Raw genomic sequence first — 19,311 nt, forward strand, 5'->3', positions numbered from 1 at the left:
CAGCTGAATGGACATGGCCCAGCTCGACAGCTTTTATAGATCTGGACGCACGGGCCCCAACCAATCAACGCGATATCAAAATCGCTTATCATCTCATCCCCGCTCGTCCCCTCACTTCTCTGTTTTCCAGAGCTTTCCTCTCCTCCCCTGAACCCCGGAACTAAATCATCTGGGAACCATTTTCGAAGCGCAAAATGCCCGGCCTCACCGAATCCCAGGTCGCCTCCTTTCGCAAAAATGGCTACCTAGTACTCCCAGACTACCTAAGCGCAGACGAAACGAACAACCTAATAAACGAGACAAACAACCTCCTCGCCACCTTCCCACTGGAATCCCACCCCCTAACCCAATTCACAACCGGCGATGGCGAAGACGAAAGCGCCAACCACGTCGGTGACGACTACTTCCTAACATCCGGCGACAAAATCCGCTTCTTCTTCGAGCCTGATGCCTTCAGCACAGAGCCAGACCCCCTAACCGGCCGCCCAGCCCTCATGAAGCCCAAAAACCTAGCAGTTAACAAAATTGGACATTCACTGCATACCCTCTCGCCGCCTTTCAAAGCTGTTTCGCTCAACGAGCGCAACGCAGCTGTTGCAAAGTCTCTAGGATTCAGCGATCCGCGTGTCTTGCAGTCCATGGCGATCCTGAAACAGCCTTCTATTGGTGGCGCGGTGCCTTCGCATCGGGATTCAGAGTTTCTCTATACCAATCCGCCATCCGCGGTTGGGTGGTGGTATGCCTTGCAAGATGCCAGTCCGAAGAATGGGACGCTGGGCATGTATAAGGGCTCGCATACCGGGGCCAAGGGGGGCCATATTAAGCGGCGGTTTGTGAGGAGTGCTAATGGGGGTACTGAGTTTATTGAGAATGAGGGCCCTTCGTTGCCGAGGGGGTCGGAGGAGGAGGGTGTTTCTCAGCCTTCGGATGAGGATCTGGAGATTCTGGATATCAAGGCTGGGTCTCTGGTGCTTATTCATGGGAATGTGCTGCATAAGAGTGAGAAGAATACTAGTGACAGGAGTCGGTATGCTTATACCTTCCATGTTATTGAGGGCGCCGACGGGTGGGAGTATGATGAACGGAATTGGTTGCAGCCGCCTGCTGAGGGCTTTTCGAAGTTGGAGAGTTAAGTTCGATTAGAGTATGGGTTTGAGGGAGAAGTGGGTTTATACATGGTCATTGAATGCTTGTAAATAGTGTCGACTTTTTTTATTCTATGCAAATCCTGTACAAAATTTGAATGGCCCGCCATGTACACCGAGTGTGTAAATCCCAGATACCCCGAACTCCAAGTTGTGATGGTCGGAACAGATCAGGTCGCCTTTAGCATGTCGAGCATTCCCTTTGTTTGCCATGCTTGCTGGGCCATCTCGACCTCACCGCGCACTCTGGTATGCAGACGCTGCACCATCTTGTCGACTTGTGTTGACTGGCCCAGGTTGCCAGAGTAGATATCCAGGAGGTTCATAGCGACCTCGACGCTGAGGCTGACAAAACGGGGCTCGCGGATGCTCTTGTGAATCCACTGGAGAACGGGCTGGAGAGTGACCTCGTCACGGTCCTTTAGCGAAGCACGCAGAGCAGAGCGGTGGCGCAAAGCAGTGAGACATGTGAGAATGGAGGTGGTGTCGCCAGAGGCAAGAACGGTGTCCAGCGCAGTTGAGTAGCGCGCCTTGCGGAGGTCGTGGTCCCATGGCTGTTCTCTCTTGCGCTTCTTGCTGTCCTGGCCTTCAATAACGATTTCCACGCCTTCTCCGACGAAGTCACGTCCACGCAGACGCTTCTCCCATCCAGAACCGCGAGTCTTCTTGTTCTTCTTCGCGACTTCTCGGTCGTGCTCCTCCAGCTTACCCTCCAACAAGGCAGCCATTTCCTTTCGGCGCTCCTTCTCCTTGGCCTTTTGTTGACCGGACAGACGGGTCTTGATAGAAAGCAAGCCTGACTGCATACCAACAGCAATGTGCTTGTCCTCATACTCGGTTCCAGAGGTGATGGCACGCAGAGAGAGAATAGGCGAAGGATACTTAGAGCCAGAGACGGGGTTCCACCCCGTGGTCTCGAAGACTTTCATGTGTCCATCAAGCGCACCACTGAGCAAACGCTCACCATTAGAAGCCAGCGCCAGAGCAGTGACGGTCTTCTGGTGACTCTGAATCATGTGCAATGGCTTACCAGCCACGATATCCAGCACAGCAATCTTGTTATCAGCTGCGGCAAGAACAGTGGTGCCCGAGGGCATGGGTAGGACGCTCTCGATTGGCGCACCCATCTTGAACGTCATGGCGGCACGGCTTGCGACGCGAGGATCCCACAAGCGTACAGTGCGATCATAAGAACCAGTGACAACAAGACCAGAAGAAGCCATTGAGCCGGGCATGAAAGCACCACTGCGCACGTAATCGCTGTGGCCGATAAAGGTGCGCGCACTGCCCTGCGAGGGCAAGTCCCACAGACGGACAGTACGGTCGTCACTGGCTGTGAGGACGGATGTAGGGTCGCTGGGCGAGAACTTGGTCACCCACACGGGCTGCTTGTGTTCCTTCCATGTCTTCAGGATGGCGCGCGACTTGACATCGAAAACTTGCACGGCACCTGTATCGTCACCGGTCACCAAGACACGGCCGTCGGGGCGGACGTCGGTACCGCGCACGGTATCATCAAAGCGGGTGATTGTCCGTAAAAGTTTGCGGGTGCGAATGGAGTAGATTTGGACTCGGGCACCCGTTGTCACGGTGAAGACATCGGGCGGTTGTGTAAGAGATGGGAAGGCCGCGCTGGAGGAGGGGACAGCGGGCTGAGTAACGAGGTTGACTGGACCATTGGCCGGCGAGGGAATCAACAAGGGATTCTTGAAGGTGCGCCAGTATTGCTGTTCCGGCGTTAATTGCGTCGAGGGTAGCGAGGCGAGCTTGACCTGCTGCAGAGGCAGGACGGGGGCTGCCATGGTGGCAGTGGGTATCAAAGGACAGTCGAACGAAGAGGATTAGATTTCAGGTGATTAGGTTGAGCAATTAATGGTGCAGCTGGGCGGCCGACGAATATCGTGTTATCGTGAAGTTCATGAAGACCATCTTTTTTCTGCCGATCAAAAAAGTTCGTCTGGCCCAATCGGGAATGGTGGCGGTAGCTGTTGTGGCCTGAGGCTTCAAGTCTGGCGGTGTCAGCCTCAGGCCGCAAGGCAGAAATATCATCCCCGTTCTCCCCATTCCTTAAACCTTGCGAGTATACATGGAAAACATAAGCGAGCGCGGGCATTTGAAGATACGGTAAATCCCGATCCGATATGACCACTCATATCAGAATTTGCAAAAGATAACAAACTGAATGCTTGATCCTAGACATTCCATCTCCAGCACATTCACCTCATGGGCTGTTGGGAGAACAAAAGTGATATATCGTTCATAGTTTTCCAGCCTTCTTAGTCTTTGCACAAGTCTGGACTCTCTTACAGTATTTCAAGTGCCACTAGCTCACTCGTGCATAGGGTCTATGTGATATAGCCTAGCTGACAATTCACACGGCCCATTCCAGGATACTCCGGATATCCATATCCACAACGTGCTATCGTGGAGATCGGCTAATACAAAAAGGTATATACTGCAAATCCCCGGCAAGGACATTTCCCACTATCCACCCTCGCACAGCCGAGATCAGTGCCGTTTCTGCCTTGTTAATAATAGAAACCTTGGGGGCTAAACAGTATGATGGAATGGGGCAGTGAGGTACTGTAGGCAACATCGTATTAAGTCATACGATATACAATATGGAGCAGGGGATAAGTATCATAAAACAATACTGTCTCAGTAATGATTGACCATGTATGAGATTCAGTGGATATGCAATAAACAGTAAGACGTATACACCTGTAGGTTCTGGTTCAATCACTGGTCGCTATGGCGATGCGGTGGGGGGAAGCAGATCCATCGGGGTGCAGCTTAACCCTAAAGGTGGGGGAGCCGCGACAACTTGACAGAACCTCACAGCTGAAACCGGATTCCTAAAGTACTGTAGATTGTCTATGACGATCTGATCTGGACCTGATCGCCAATCGTAGTGTTTTGTCTGTCCCACTTCAGGAATGCAAGTATCGGAGGTGGCTGGGGAGCTGAGATCCACACCAATGCCTGACAGGGGTTGGGTGATACAGGATTGAGTTATACTATTCTTCATGGTCGATGAGTGGTGATGCTCACTAAGATATCAGGAGTGTAGGCAACAAGCAAGTGAAGCAATAGACGAGGTTGTTCGAAGGAAGTTCATTGTTGATGTTGGTCACGTATGGTAAAGTCTGGTAAAATGTTGATAAAATACCCGAGTCCAGGCACAGGCGCCAGGGGTTGCAGCCAATGACTGGCCCGATCTGATACACCCCAGCCACCTCCAATACTGTAGACATTCCATTGTGTTTTCTTCTTCTTTTCTTCTTCTCTTTCGCACTTGAGACAGGCTTGAGTCTTTCTAACACTTGGGACTCAATCGCCATGTCGACCAAACTCACCCATACCAAGGTTAACCATGCCGCCGGCATTTTCGCCGATATCTCGGTCGATGGCCCTATCATTGGTACCCTGGTTGCTATCATTGATCGCGCCAAGAACCTGCCGAACCGCAAGACCATGGGAAAGCAGAACCCGTATTGTGCTGCACGGTTGGGCAAAGAAGCCAAAAAAACACAAACAGACCTGCGGGGAGGGCAAACCCCTCGATGGTAAGCTACGATACAAACGGTGGAGGGGATGTGAGCTGACATCATTGTTTAGGGACTCGGAACTCCGATTCACCGTTTACGAATCCCCAGATTACTTCAAATTGAAAGTCTCGGTGTTCAACGACGATAAGAAGACTGATATGATCGGAGAAACCTGGATTGATTTGCATAACTTGGTCATCCCTGGTGGAAGCCAGAACGACCACTGGCACCCGTTGCAGTGCCGCGGGAAATACGCTGGAGATATTCGAATTGAAATGACCTACTACGACACACGAGAGCAAGATGAGGCCGTGCTGGAACGCAGACAAGAAGCAGCAGACAAAATCCAGGGCAAGGTTCCCAGCGCACCCAGCAACACTGGATTATCTGGCCCTCGGCAGTTGAAGGACGTCAAGCGTCGTCCCCTACCTAGTGGTCCACCTGGAGCACCAGCTCCAGCACCAGTACGACCAGCGCCGGTTGAGCACGTTCACTCTGCGCCTCCACCCCTTCAGCACCCAGCTCCGTCTAGACCGGCAATTCCTGAACATGCAAACTCCATGCCTGTTCCTCCAGAGCCCCTTTCATTTGCCCCCAGAACAGCACCCGTGGAGCCTGTATATGAAGAGCCCTTGTATCGTGCACCATCCCCTGTGCCCCCTCCATCTCGAGGTGGATACGAGGCTGTTGATCCTTATCAGCAAGAGTGGGAAGAGCAAGCTATGGTGCCTGTTTCACGAAGAAATACTCATGAGATCGCATATCCTGTCCAGGAAATGCCCGACAACCAATACGAGCCTCGTCCTCTGCAACCGCGGAGCCAGTCTAATTATGATCAGCCACCCTCTCGAGACTACCGGCTAGCTAGACAAGAACCGGTGTACGAGGCAGATATGCGAGGCAGAATGTACAGCCGCGGACACCAAGATCACTATATGGATGACCCCCGCCATAACCCAGATCCTGCTTCCTATGGGCCTGCGGTACATGCGTACGAGCTGCCAGCTCAAGAATTTCCCAGATCGGCTTCCTTTTCGGGCCCGGTGGATGACCCCAGATACCATCAGCACATTGTTAGGCCCCTTCAACTAATGGGTCGTCCTGAAAATCATCCCGAATATGCAACAATGCAACCCCGAGTTGAGGATGAAGATGAGGATGGAATGATGCCACCTCCACCGCCGCTCCACCGATCTCGAGAGCCGCAAACTCAAATGCGCACTCCCAGAACTTCAGCACACACGTACATGCCTTACACGCCTAAGCACCCTTCTTCTAGGCCACCAGCCACCAACTTGCCAACGTCAATGTCTACGCCATCTCATATAATGGCACATGCTGCAGCCGTGCCAGCAAGCTTGGTCGCTGGCTATGAACCAGAAGATGCATCCGAGAGAGCAGCTTTTGAAAGGTCGATTCGGAGACGCAGCTCGCACTGGGACGATGAGATGATGATTTCCGATGCTCCTGCCTCGGTTCCTGTCACAGCACCAGTTCTCTACGAAGCTCCCATCCATCCTCTGAGAACATCCCCTCGGCCTGTTGCCGAAAGACCAACCTCGAGCAGAGGAGGAACTGGATCTGTGAGCCCCGATATGCGCGCAGTCACCCGGAAGTCCGTCAGTCCACGGCCGCCATCCTCAGATAGCCGTGGGGGTTCATCAATTCCCTTCTCCCCTGACTCCTACAGCACCCTCAATCACCATACATCTCGTCCTTCTAGCAGAGATCCTTCACCAGGCTACGATTCACCCGCGCACTCTAGGAATTCTCTGGTACGCGCCAAGAGCGAGCCTCCTCGAGACGCTGATCAACCAATTATCGGAGACGACGGCCGCGAGATCGACCCATCAGACCATCTCCCAACCGATACCTGGGCCCCAGAGCCAGAAAGGAAAAACCGCAAGCCAGAGGTCATCATTCGATTCAAGCACTCAGCCCGCCCGACGTCACGAGGAAACGAGTCAACAACTTCACGGGTAGCAGGCCCACCCCGTGTAGGCTTCAGAGCCGAAACCAGCTACGACCGCTCCCCGAAGAAGTACACCCCAACCCATGTCCACGCCAGCCCAGGCTCAATGGTCCGCACTCCGCCACGGGCGGACTATACACACGGACGATCCGACAGTTACACAGACAGTCGCGGCTACAACACCCCAACCTCAACAGATCGTCCTCGCTCCTCTCGCGGTTCAGTCTCTCCATCGCCTAGCGCTCGCTCTCCACTCTACGATTACAACACCGGACCGGTGATCCCTTCCAAGGTTCCAATCACCCATGGTAGTCCCAGCTACCCAGTGATGTCCGGCAATCCCAACGGCCGCATGGACGCCTTGAGTCGCGAGCTTAGTACGATCGATATCGGTTCTTGTAGCCCTGCTCGTGGAGCTGTTCGCAAATACGTTCCTCGAGCATCAGCGTCTATGGGCTACGCCAGCTAAACTTTTCTCTGCTTTTGTTTTCCTGCCCTGATTGCACGTTATGACTGATGTACTTATGTACTGCGATGTGGATCCTGAGTTATATCCTGGTTACAGCTTTCCCCGGCTGTTTATTTTATTTTATTTTAGTTCTTTCTGATTGCATTGGTTTTTGTTCTCGATATCCGGCAAAAATGGCGTTTGGTTTCGGGTCTGGTGGGTCTGGGTATTGAGGCTTTTACATTTTGGTCATGTACACATAACGGAATAGCCGATGATACCTTACGAAAATCAATCTTGATTTCATTGTTACCTTAATGGACTGCGCTGTAGGGCTGCTAATCTGGTAGATTATTCACGCTATTCTCAGATGGCTTGGGGGCTACTTATTAGCTGACCTTGTGACTTTCAAGGATGAATCCATGTGCCCATATAAAGTAGAGCTCCGTGTGGGGCCGCACGTTTCAGTAAATGAGTGGAGCCTGTCTACTATAACGTCATGTCAACTTTCAGGACTCCGTGTTAACTCCTTGCCCCGACAATCTAGCGGTAAGATGCAAAACGTAGAAGCAACAGCAGACAGCTTACAGTGATGATGCAGATGCAATCTCAGCACTTGCTCACTATTGTCAGGAAGGGCCAATTTTTCTCTCCTTATTGCGTTTCGCTGACAAGTCTCATGCTGATGCACAGAGCGCAAGTGGAGCCCTAATTTCCTAATCGGGACTACAGACACATTATCTCAACAATTTTAAGCATGGCCGGTGAATCTCCCCCCTGAAGTGGCGTATCAAAGAAGTCTAATTTTCGGTATTTCTGTATCAGGATGTTGCCGTAAAATCCAAGGCCAGGTCAATTTCTACTGTTGTCGCTGCCGTGAGGGTTGTACTGTCCTTTTCAGTTTTCATCGAGGTTTGGGATTTGCTATTGTAACCATCTGTGAACATTATTAACGGATTAGTCTTTGATTATATCTCTAGCTTGGGTCAATTTTCTGGTTCCATGGCTTTCAACTTTGCACTTTCTTATATCAGTTCATCGATCAACTTGGAAGATCTCTAATGGGCAGTTCGCGAATACCGCCTTTTCTTTATTGTTAGCTTGTTCGATAATTTATCTTCTTTTTCATGTACTTTAATGTCAAGAGACTACGGAGACGATGTAGACACTTCATTTATAACCTCTGCTGTTTTGGCCGAATCGTGACTGATATCATACTCTTCCACTGTTTACTCAAGCTGTCCGTCTGTTCAAGTATCTTTACTCACCCCTCAGTGGTAGTTTCAACTCCAGTTTCTCTACTGCGATGCCTCATAGGCTGAGTAGAGACGGTGAAGGAACAAGACACTTACAATTCAATGTGCCGTTTTCAAGCTCACATTCAAGCCTAAGCCTCGTAGCTCGCAGGCAAGTTCCCTCTCAGATCCCTCGCCTTGAGCAAACGCGCCTTGAGAAAGTGAAAGCAAACACCATCCAATATAAAAAACCTATCTCGTTTCTAATTCCTCTTCCTCCTCTCCTGTCCTCGTCATCCTTTATCCACATCCTTCCTATTCTTTGGGCTTCCATTACTGTATGAGACCCCTTCATCATCAGATATCTTCACATCATTGTCTAACATTCGGCATTCAACACAGATGCATCCAGCTCGTCGGACCACCTCGGGTCCTGGAGGTCCTGACAGTCCACAGGACAGACAGACTCAAGAGAAAAACGGGTACGTATTCCAGATATCAAGAACCTCATATATCTCATCACTTTTCATAACGATTATCTCTCACGTTTATCACCTATCTCAATCCATCGTGATATGGATCTGAACACAGCATCTCATGCTGTTACGGATTATGGCTTCAATACTTGACCCCCCAACCCCCGATTACACATGATATCTGATACTGGATTTCTTGAGAGATTTCCTCTTCCTCTTTGTCCTCATCTTCATCTTCATCCTCATTGTCGCTCACACATCTGAGTATCTTTTACCCCACGCTCTTGAGTGACTCTTCATTGGGATGTCTTCCCTTTACTCTATCCTCACACAGAAGCCACTACCGTGCTGATCTGAATATCATCTGCTAACACCTTATGCTCAGTATTACGGGGTTCACTTCGATTAACGCAACCCCCATTGGACCTATGCTCCAGCAAAGGGGGTACGCTCACATGCTTTCTGCATTCGACTTCTAGTTTACTCTTACTGTCGATGCGTTTGAATACCATCACAGTCTGGAGATCATCTACTAACATCATCTTTCCACTCAGGAATCTTGACGCCACTTTGCAAGATACCGATTTCGTGACAGAGGAAACTGAGTATGCATATCTGCTTTACCTGGTTATTCTATTTCTTAGACTAACACTTTGATTTTAGACATGCACGTCTCGCTGCCCTCACTACAGCTGAGCCGCTAGATGAAATTCGGTATGTGAAGCTCCTTTTACTTCGTTATCTTCCTTTGCCTTCGACCTGGCTTTCTGTTCACCTATCGGCATACATACGAAGGAGGGTTCAAGGTGATCAAAATACTGCACAAATATGCACACTCGAAGCCTTTGCAGCTTTATGGGTCTCTCAAACAAGACTCATGGATATACCTTGACTTCACGAGAGTCAGTATAAGGGATATTTCTGTCGCTTTTGGCATTTCTTCGTCAGCATGCTATACATCTTGCCATTAACCCTTGGAGTTAATGAATTTCTCTCGTGTCTCCTTCTATTATGATATGATATGATTGAACAGATCTTACTAACGATTCTCATCCACCCCAGAACTGCTCCATTTGAGCCTTACAGCACCCTTGATTGTCCGCGGAGAATAGAGCTGTAAGAATACAAACCAACATCATGCCTCTCCCTATCTCATTCTCCACTATTGGATTTGTTACTTTTTCCTCACTTTCAACACCCTCACTTGGGTTGTGACAGAAAAAGGTTCCTTGAATGAACTTGGCTAACTCATTTCACTTATATAGCCTCAACGCACCCTTTCCTGAATCATTTGGTCTTGATGAAATCTCCAAGCACAAGACCGACTCCCAGTCTCTCCCTCGTTCTGTCTTATCACCTCTCCCAGGATACCCGACTTTGAGTTCTTGTTCTCAGCCAGGTTCTGATCAGCCCCCTTATGCTACAGCACACACCACTCGAAGCAGATATGACCCAGCACGTGGAGCGGCATCCAGAGCAAACAACGACCGCCTCAATCCATACGATCGTCGATACCGCTCCAGGGAGGATCAGCCTCCTGCAAGAGCTCGCAGCAGAAGTCCCGATACCAAATCCATGACCCTATGGGGAGAAGATTCCCACCGGCATCCCCTGCCGAACTCCGGGGATGACAATGACCAGCTGCAATCTGGCAGATTGAAGAGCTGTGGGCTAGGAAAGGAGCTTGTGGAGTGGAAAAAGGAAGAAGAGCAAAAGGATCCGGCGTGCGAATTCTCGGCCCCGTGTCGAATGGGACCTTCGCCGGACGGAATGCATTGGCGCAAAGTCGTTTCTCATGTCTTCGGTCGAAACAAGGCATCGACAAAGCTTTTTCCTCAAGATGTCTGGGTACACTACTGTCGAAAGCACTACCAGCGTGCTCGGTACCGCGCAGATCAATGGCCCTTCACCCAGTGCGATCTCCTTCTCGAGTCCTTGAATAGGATGGAGAGATGGGGCGGAGTTGAGAATTTCCAGTTGATCCTCCGCCGCAGAGAGCAGCTTCGGGTTGAGAGCGAGCCAGCCGTCAATGGAGACGAGCCTCACCGAGGAAGAACACCCCGTATCTCCGCAAGCAGAAAGGAAGCGCGCACGCCTCGTGCTTTGGTGGCCTCCCAGCGGAGCCGCAAGCACCCAACCGCGATCAATGCACCTGTTCCTCTGTGGCTTCGCGGGCTGGTTGGGAAATCGAAGTCATTTGAAAATATTCGGGAGCTGATCGAGCATGTCCGTTCATACCTCGGTGAACTTCGGAGAGAGGAAAGGGAAGATCAAATGGCACTTACCATGAGCCCCAGTCTATCTCTGAGTCCTCGCCACGCCGCAGGGAAGGCTCGGAAGCGAAACGGGAAACCAAATGGGGTGAAGAATAATCAAAGATTACAAACGAGCCGTGTTCGCTTCCCTGATGTCGAGATTCTGCCTACTTTCAAGCCTTGGGTTATGGAGGCTGACCTGCGTCAACGAACACTCTGCAAGCAGGAAGCGAAATCAGAGAGGCAAACCCCACGGCGTTCTGGAAATCCACGTCAGGTTGAGATCGATGATTCTCATGACACTGAGAATAGTCTGATCGCTCCTGCTGGCGTTAACCTTTTGAATTCTCTTGTTTCGAGTTCGCCACTATCAGAACACACCACCTATGCTCCAGTTGGAATGGAGCCCTCGACGTCTACCACTGAGCTGGACCAGCTATCTTATGATCAAACACAGCCCCGTATTGAGATACTAGGCAGGAACAGTGGAAACTTAGAGAGCGAGCACTGCCGGGGTCGGAGAGCCTACATCGAGTCACTGAACAGAGTCTCCGGTCAGGGATATGTGAAAAAGACTCACGAGAGGAAGCGCTAGGAGTGTTATCCGACTGCAGCATGGCTTATTGGCTAGTGAAGGACGCAGATTGCGATACCTTGAACGCTGCTAAACCTCAACATGATATTTTCTTGGTTTTGTTTATGTTCTATCTTTCGTGGTTTTCTTATTTTGGGGTTCGTTCTCTCACGTCGATGGTGTCATTGGATGTTGAAGAGATGCGGAGCGACTGGCTCGCCGGCGAACGACCTTGTTGTTGTGTTGCCAGGATGTTCGAGATGTAATGTCCTGTTGTTTTCCCAAGTGATCTTGCCCCTTGCCCAATTCGCGGCCTTACACAATCAACAAGTCCTCCAAGGGTTTGTTTGCCTGGTATCTCGGCGCTTACTGGACATGGGCTTCGACCAGATATTGCCAGCCATGGTTTGTTTTGCCTTTGTTTTTGTTTTTGTTTTGGCTATGTTATCTTATTCCTGGTACGAAGTCACGGTAGTCCGATTGCTGTTTTGAACATCCACAAAAGGAAGCAGGACGGAAAGACTTGGTCTTTGTGGCTGTTGGTAATGGGTCTCTTGGACATCAGATACAGAAGACATCAAACTTCTGTTGCCACGTTTGGCAAGCGAGTGCTTCGTCAGGGCTTTGCGGAAACAAAAAGAGATCATGTTGAACCCCGATCAAAATATTGAAGATAGGAGGCAGGGGGTATGACTCGGCGACTTTCATTTCTGCTGCTGATGATTTTACTGGTGATAGATAACTTGAACGGTTGTTGCTACGATTGGCCTTCAGAGATTTCACATATGAATCTTGGAGTCGATGTCAAGAGATGCTGTTTGGTAGATCGTCATCTGTTGCTAGAGATGTAGTCATAGCCTTCTCCGCTGTTCCGTGTTGAGTTCCGTGTGCAAGTAGCCTAGAATATCTTGTATGCAAAACCCGTGTTCTTAGTAATCTGTTTCGGCTATGTGTAAGTTGAATGTACGCCAGTCATGTATTCTACTATGATATAAAGAGAGATAAAACGAATATAATCAAGCCCGATAATCAACATATACTCCGTACAAGCTATAAGTTATCATGAGCTCACCCAGCATCAAACAGACCTAGACCACGCTTGCTAGAAAAAAAAAAGACAACAACCGAATGCAGCAGAACCCAAAAAGAAGCACTATGCAAGCGCAACCACCCTCACTCAACAATGAAAAGGCAGTATGGACATGGAAAAGATTAATATATGTATGTATCATGATCGTTTTGTGTATGAACAAGAGCCGAGGCCAGATTCCCATCCCTATCCCTCCATGATAGCTGATAAATGATAGTAATAGTCAAGCCTAAGTTTAACTTGCCACAGCTAGCTGGGCCACGAGATCAGACGCTACGTCCAGGAAGGGGTAAGGGCTGGTGAATTCCTTCTCCTTGTTCATGAACCGCTTGCTGATGGGGTGCCAGTCTGTGTCACCGTTGGCGCGGATGACGTTCTGGTAGCCGTCACATTTAAAGTCGACCATGTAGTTGTTTTCTTCGAGTTGGTACAATTGAATGTCGATGAAGACCCAGACACCATAGGTGATGTTGGGGAGCCCGCTTTGTTGGTTGGCTGAGGAGGCTCCGGATGCGAGGCCGCTGTCTGGGGCGGATGACACGTGGGATTCTTTGCTCTTGTCGTCTGTTGAGGCAGGGATGTTGAAGCGACGGCGCAATTCTTCTAGGTCGCTGCGGCTGTTGTAGACGCTCGTGGATGCACCTGGAGCCTTGATACCTTCTTTAAGAAGGCGTGCGCGGATGAACCAAGGATCCTTCGGGATATAGTAGTCGGAGGGGAGGTCGGGATATTTGCTCTGCAGGGGTTTGGGCTTATCGGGGGAAGGAGTTGCATCAGGGCCAATGTTTGTGCCTGATTCGACGGGCTCAATGTCCCAAAGTCCACCTTGGGCGGCAATTGCCCGGTACAAGTACAGCATAGCCTCATAGGGCTGGTTCCGGGATCGAATACCAAATTGCCACTTACGGCTTCTCTTGGGCTGTTTTTCAAGGGGTTGGCCAATCGGGGGTTCGAAGCGCAGCTTGTCCAGATCAACTACACTCCGTGAATGGGGCTTCAATGCCCGGACTGTGGCAGCCTGCTCTTCAGCTGACATATCCCGGTAAGCAGCACCCTGGCCATCTTGATCAAGATGGGCCGCTTCTTGAAGCCGTTGCTCAAGCATTTCGTGACGAGCTCTTTGCTCTCTCTCACGTTGTTCCATGAGCTGGTCATGAACATATGGCAAGCTAGTGGGGAGGATTCGAACATGGCTGATGCGTTCTTCCTCAGTATCTGTGGGTTGAGCATCCTCCGATGGCTTGCGACGAGAGACACTTTGGGTTCTGTTGACGACAGCAGCGGGAGTCGCCTGCGTTCGAGGAGCAGGTGTGCGTTCTGCAGAAGAAGGCGCAGCGCCTCTCTGCTGAGGGACATTTTGAGCTAACAAATTATCTTCCGTAGGGGCTTTTACACTTGTATTAGCCAGAGGTCTTGGGGGAAAGGGTAGGAAACTCACAATTGGTCTGCATCATCTCATTCTCAACAACGATGGAGAACGCATCCTTAATTGCGCTGGGCTCGGGGTGTCGCAGCGCTTCTTCAATATCCTCTCGGCCATAACCCATGCTTCGCTCAAGCTTTGAGACTGCGATACGATGGATCTTATGCTGGACCGGCGCTGGCTTGGCGGGGTCGAGCTTGCCATTATCAACCTTCTTGGGATCCACACCTGGCGCGATGAACTCCTCGGGTGGCGGTTGCAAGTAGGGAGGGAGGCCCTTAGTGAACCAAGGGTCCTGTCGGATCTCGGGGATGGTAATTCGGTGAACAGGGTGAACCTGGAGCATTGCCCGGATCAAGCGGGCTGCTCCAGATGAGATATATCCAGGAATGTGGAAAGTACCCGCCGCGATCTTCTTGAAGAGAGCAGGGATATAGTCATCATCAAAGGGCAATCGGCCGACCAACAACACATAGAGGATAACACCACAACTCCATACATCCACCTCGGGTCCCGCGTAAAGCTTGCCAGAGATGACCTCCGGGGCCGCGTAGTTTGGACTACCGCAACTGGTCTTCAGGAAATTTCCATCTGTCATAATATTACTCAATCCAAAATCCGCGATCTTTACGTTCTTCTGGCTGTCGATCAGCAGGTTCTCAGGCTTCAGGTCACGATGGACAATTTTGTGTCGATGACAGTATTCCACGGCACAGATGATTTGTTGGAAGAACTTCCGGGCCTCATCATCACCACACCTTCCCTTGCGCACCAGGTAATCGAACAACTCGCGCTCGGCGTATTCCAGCACCATCACAATATCGGTCTTGGTAGCAATCACGGTATACCTGTTCGGAAGCTATGGGTCAGTCATATGAAACCACAATGGCACTTGGATCGCGGGGGTTCGTACAATTTGATAATGTGAGGGTGTCGGAGCAATTGCAAGTACTGGATCTCGCGCTCCACGCGACCAACCATGTCTCGGGAGAGTAGCTTGCGTCGTGAGATGATCTTGAGAGCCACTTGCCGGCCACTTGGCTGGTGAATGGCGAGCTTCACCTTGCCAAAGGACCCCTCACCGAGGATCTTCACGGTCTGGTACTGGTCGAGGCGCTGCATGTCCCGCGTGGTGGAGGGGGACTGTGTCGGATCCTCAATCCTGCCGGTCGGCCTCGATGGTGGGGGCATTGCCATCGCTGAGGGATTGGAAGGTGCCCTTGGAGAACGACTACGGTCGGCAGGGCCAAGGGGGATGGCGAGGTCTTCCTCATCGAAAGCGGCGGCCATGGTAGAGATATGACAACGTGACGTGATTGATTTTCCGGTTCGGCCGCTGCTGACTGTACGGGGGGAGAGTGGGTTGTTTTTCTGGCTTTCTATTTTTGCCCTCAAAACATTGCCCGACGCCAATCAGTTGGGTAGTCTTCTCTCCACAGCAGAACCGAGGGAGGGAACTGGATGTCTGGCGGGGGTAGTGAAATGGAGGGGTTGATGAGGATGGAGGATGAAGGGTGAAGGATGAAGAAGATGAAGAGAGCGACAGGGAAGATGGATGATCTCAAACAAGCAACGTGCTCAATGAGGTCTCGAGCCACGACAGACAGCTGGGCAAGTCTGGGGAGTCCAGTCTGCCCCTTACTAAGCTACTCCTCTCCACCTGAGAATCTCACGATGTTCCTCACGTGGGCGTACACTTAGCCCCTCCCAACTTTGGGGTTTTGGACTTTTTTCATATTGAGTGTTTTCTGATTGAATATTCCAAGGACTCTCTTGCTTTGTATTTTTCAAATCCAATTACTATTTTCATACTTTACCTTGGTGTCCACTGCTATCTGCCAAAACAGAGAAAAGATATACAAAGGGACGGATATATATGTATCGCTTTCGATTAGCCCAGGACCTCAACATCCACATCTTATCAATAGCCCTAATGCACCTTTACACCTTATTTCTGATCACCCGTTGGTCTGTGTTATCCACTAGCCAAATCTAAGAGCTTTGAATTTTTTTAGTTCAAGAAAATTTCCTTGCCGAGGCTCCGAATGCAACTGTGTGTCATGGCGAGTGGGTCAAGACCCTGATGAATGTGGCTGAAAGTCAATTGATTGAGAATGTTCAGATTCATTCATCTTCTCAGGTGCTTAGAGCTAGTATAAAGCAGAGTATCATGCGTTGGAATTGAAGCAATTCCACCTCCTGTCCCACTCTACATGCATACGCCTCAGTCAGCCCTAGTGCTCATCAAGTGGGCTATGCACGAGCACAGCCTGTGACCCCCCAAACATGAAGAGAGATCATAATATGCTCATCGACATAAATCCAGCAGTATTGCAACTGCAAGAGATACATCATAGTATGCTACAAAGCCCACAGGTACCTGTCTCACCATAGTCAACAGTATGACCGGGGAAGTACCCCGATGCCTGAGTCATATTGCGGCTTAGAGCGATCAAGCGGGGGGTCGGGGTCTCAAAGGGGTTTAGCGTGAAGTCGGGGACCCCGAAGAGGAAAGGCGCTCTGACAGCCCAGCGCATACATAGAATCAACGGTTGCCTCAGGTCGGTTTCTCACCTTCTGCGGAAGCCAATATACACCCTATTCCCCCTATACAGTCTCAGGCTTCTTCGTCTCTTCTCCCCTCCCAGACCTCAGATCTGTCTCTCGGCTTAACTCTTGCCGACCCTTACTCCCACCGCTGTCCCTCTTTGACACTCCACTTTTTTTCAATTTTTAGATACCCCCAGTGATACCCATTTTATTCGTGATTTTGTTAGTTATGGCTTTCGTTGGAGATCTTTTCTTCCCTCAGATGGATGCAACCCCCACCGAGTGGGTTGACTTTGATCAATTCCTTGACCTTCCTGCCGGGTACGAGGAGGTGTCGCCCTCGGACACTACCATCTCCCCCCAGGACTTGGCTCTGCCCTACGCAGATGATCAGAGCTTCATGTTTACTCCTTCTCCCTCTCGAGCTCCGCAAACCAACTGGACAGGTGCGACCAACTACCACCTGCCCCAGGAGGATGTGATGGGCTACTCGATGGATGGAGGATACATGCCCGACCCCGCTGCGCCTTTGTTTGACGATGCTTCCTTCTCGGGGTACAACCCATATGACAGCAGCATGGCATTCCGAAGTCTGGTGGAGGCGCAGGCTGCAGCAGATCCTCGCGTCGCTTCTATCAAGGAGAAGCGCCGTGAAGCAGCAATCGCATTACACCTCCAGCGCCTATGTGATGCCACCGCTCTTGATCTAGACATGTCATCGGACTCCAATACTAGCTTTTCGTCCCCAAGCTGGTCCGACTACATGCGCGAAAGTACATCCCCCCAACCCGCGCGCCCCAGCCGGGAAAACACATCTGCCCCCGAGGCATCTCCTCCAGGGGCCATGGAGATGATCCTGGACCTCAACATGAACGCTACTGCCAACGTTCCGAAAAAGCAAAAGCCTCGTTCTCAGGCACAGAAAGAGAACTACATCAAGGCTCGGAAGTATGGTGCTTGTGAGAAGCACAAGAAGCAACACAAGCGAGTAAGTGATACCCAATTCATTGACCCTTCTCTCCTGGAACTCTATTGAGCAATGCGCTGATATTCGAACAGTGCAACTGCCTTGAGAAGGCCGCTGCCATTGCTGGAGTCACTGACGTACCGATGAATGCCGCGTTCCAAGAAAGGCCGAGGCAGCCAATGCTTCACGCGCCAGTCCTTCCCGAGGCGCGCTATTCGGGAGCTGTGGGACACGATCCGTTACTCAGTTCACCTCAGGCACTCCCGACGGTCAAGGCTATTAGGAAGCCGGCAAGCACTTCTGCGGGACATGATCCGTCTATGAGACTACCGGTTGAGACCCCATCCACCGCAGGATGTCTCCAAACGGCCAAGGTACCAAAGAGCACCCTGCCTGCACAAAATATCGCGACATCTTGTTCGAAGAATACTCCGCCGGGACACGATACAGTTCTTGTATCTGGCAAGCCAACGTCCAAGACTTCATCGGGTCACGATATCATTCTAGTGACGGGAAAGACCGTTGCGAAGAATATTTCACCGGGACACGACAGAGTTGTTGGATCTGGAAACCAACATTTCCAGAACTCATCGGGACACGACGTTGTTCTCAACTCGGGAAAGAGTGCTCAGCAGAGCACATCATCGGGACACGATATCGTTCTCCGAGACGAGACGAAATCAAGTTCCTCCCCGACGTCACGGTCAAACCGCGTGTCTCGTGGCAAGTCGAGCTTCAGGTGGCGTGTATCGACGCTCGCGTCGATTGGTGGTTTGACCACCTCCCTGGCGAACTACAACGGGTGTCGTCCAACCCATCAACCCCTGGCCAGGTCAGTCATCCTTCACTGGATGTACGTCCCAGGGTCACTCGGTCATCTCGTCCCGTGGAAAATGCTTCTGTCTCTTCGACAAACGTACCAGGTACACTTCAAGAACCGATTCCAATGGCTGTTGCCAGAACACCAAGGTTCAGCCAATCTCCACTGGGATCTCGAAACTCTGGAGTTATGAGCGTGCATGGGCACAATGGCCAACAAGCTGGTTCCGACAAGAACGAGGCATTGCGGAGTTTATCCTCACTTGTCTCTGGCGGGTTGCAATCAGTATCAAGGGATCGACTGCCCGCGCCGTCTCGGCGCGGTGCTACCGATCTATTTGGTAATGGTTTCTCTCGTGTTCCATCTTTCATTGGCAATGGCGGGTTCGCTATTGCCACGATCTTCGGAAACAGTCTTGCTCGGCCGCTTTGCGACACTACTGGAGGTGTCTCTTACAACATAGGTCTCGCGCTTTCTGGTCTTCGAAACTTGTCAGGTGTCTGGCAATTGCCGGAATCCTTGGCATTGTGCTCGGAGAACTTGGTTGACAAGTGTCTATCTTTCTCTGGTAGACTGCTGATGTCTGCTAAGAAAGGCTTGCATCAGCTAGGTTTGCGAACCGTGGGGTTCGTATAAAGGAAAGCGTAAGCTTTTGAGCGCCTACACGCTCAAGCTCGATGCAGATGAAGCTCCGTTGCGGAGCTCAGGTTGGTCGATGAAAAGAATGATGGACCAAGAACCATGATATCATTGTTGGTATAAGAAATACGTCTAAAGTAGACTTGCTCAATGGGATTGAAATTACCCC

The 19,311-nt window shown here is 50.8% G+C and overlaps 6 protein-coding genes across 6 annotated transcripts; 4 read left to right on the top strand and 2 right to left on the bottom strand.

Annotated features, from left to right (window-relative positions):
- Positions 1-194: 194 nt before the first annotated feature.
- Positions 195-1,133, top strand: N7511_008075 (phytanoyl-CoA dioxygenase family protein; the record flags this gene model as incomplete). Its single annotated transcript, XM_057130452.1, has 1 exon — positions 195-1,133. One exon carries the CDS (start codon positions 195-197, stop codon positions 1,131-1,133), a length of 939 nt encoding a protein of 312 aa, XP_056982235.1.
- Positions 1,134-1,315: 182 nt separating this feature from the next.
- On the bottom strand, positions 1,316-2,947 carry N7511_008076 (snoRNA-binding rRNA-processing protein UTP15; the record flags this gene model as incomplete). Its single annotated transcript, XM_057130453.1, has 1 exon — positions 1,316-2,947. The coding sequence occupies one exon, from the start codon at positions 2,945-2,947 to the stop codon at positions 1,316-1,318; it is 1,632 nt and encodes a 543-aa protein (XP_056982236.1).
- A 1,537-nt stretch (positions 2,948-4,484) lies between these two features.
- N7511_008077 (uncharacterized protein) lies at positions 4,485-7,134 on the top strand (the record flags this gene model as incomplete). The annotated part of the gene is made up of 2 exons (XM_057130454.1): positions 4,485-4,711; positions 4,764-7,134. 2 exons carry the CDS (start codon positions 4,485-4,487, stop codon positions 7,132-7,134), a joined length of 2,598 nt encoding a protein of 865 aa, XP_056982237.1.
- A 2,827-nt stretch (positions 7,135-9,961) lies between these two features.
- On the top strand, positions 9,962-11,674 carry N7511_008078 (putative pathogenicity factor; the record flags this gene model as incomplete). The annotated part of the gene is made up of 2 exons (XM_057130455.1): positions 9,962-10,035; positions 10,090-11,674. The coding sequence occupies 2 exons, from the start codon at positions 9,962-9,964 to the stop codon at positions 11,672-11,674; spliced, it is 1,659 nt and encodes a 552-aa protein (XP_056982238.1).
- Positions 11,675-12,978: 1,304 nt separating this feature from the next.
- On the bottom strand, positions 12,979-15,456 carry N7511_008079 (SNF1 family serine/threonine-protein kinase; the record flags this gene model as incomplete). Its single annotated transcript, XM_057130456.1, has 3 exons — positions 12,979-14,129; positions 14,182-15,014; positions 15,080-15,456. 3 exons carry the CDS (start codon positions 15,454-15,456, stop codon positions 12,979-12,981), a joined length of 2,361 nt encoding a protein of 786 aa, XP_056982239.1.
- Positions 15,457-16,945: 1,489 nt separating this feature from the next.
- Positions 16,946-18,696, top strand: N7511_008080 (uncharacterized protein; the record flags this gene model as incomplete). Its single annotated transcript, XM_057130457.1, has 2 exons — positions 16,946-17,704; positions 17,776-18,696. The coding sequence occupies 2 exons, from the start codon at positions 16,946-16,948 to the stop codon at positions 18,694-18,696; spliced, it is 1,680 nt and encodes a 559-aa protein (XP_056982240.1).
- Positions 18,697-19,311: the final 615 nt, after the last annotated feature.

This window comes from Penicillium nucicola (genome assembly GCF_028828085.1).
Source record: "Penicillium nucicola strain IBT 29836 chromosome Unknown utg000008l, whole genome shotgun sequence".
Classification (NCBI taxonomy): Eukaryota; Fungi; Ascomycota; class Eurotiomycetes; order Eurotiales; family Aspergillaceae; genus Penicillium; species Penicillium nucicola.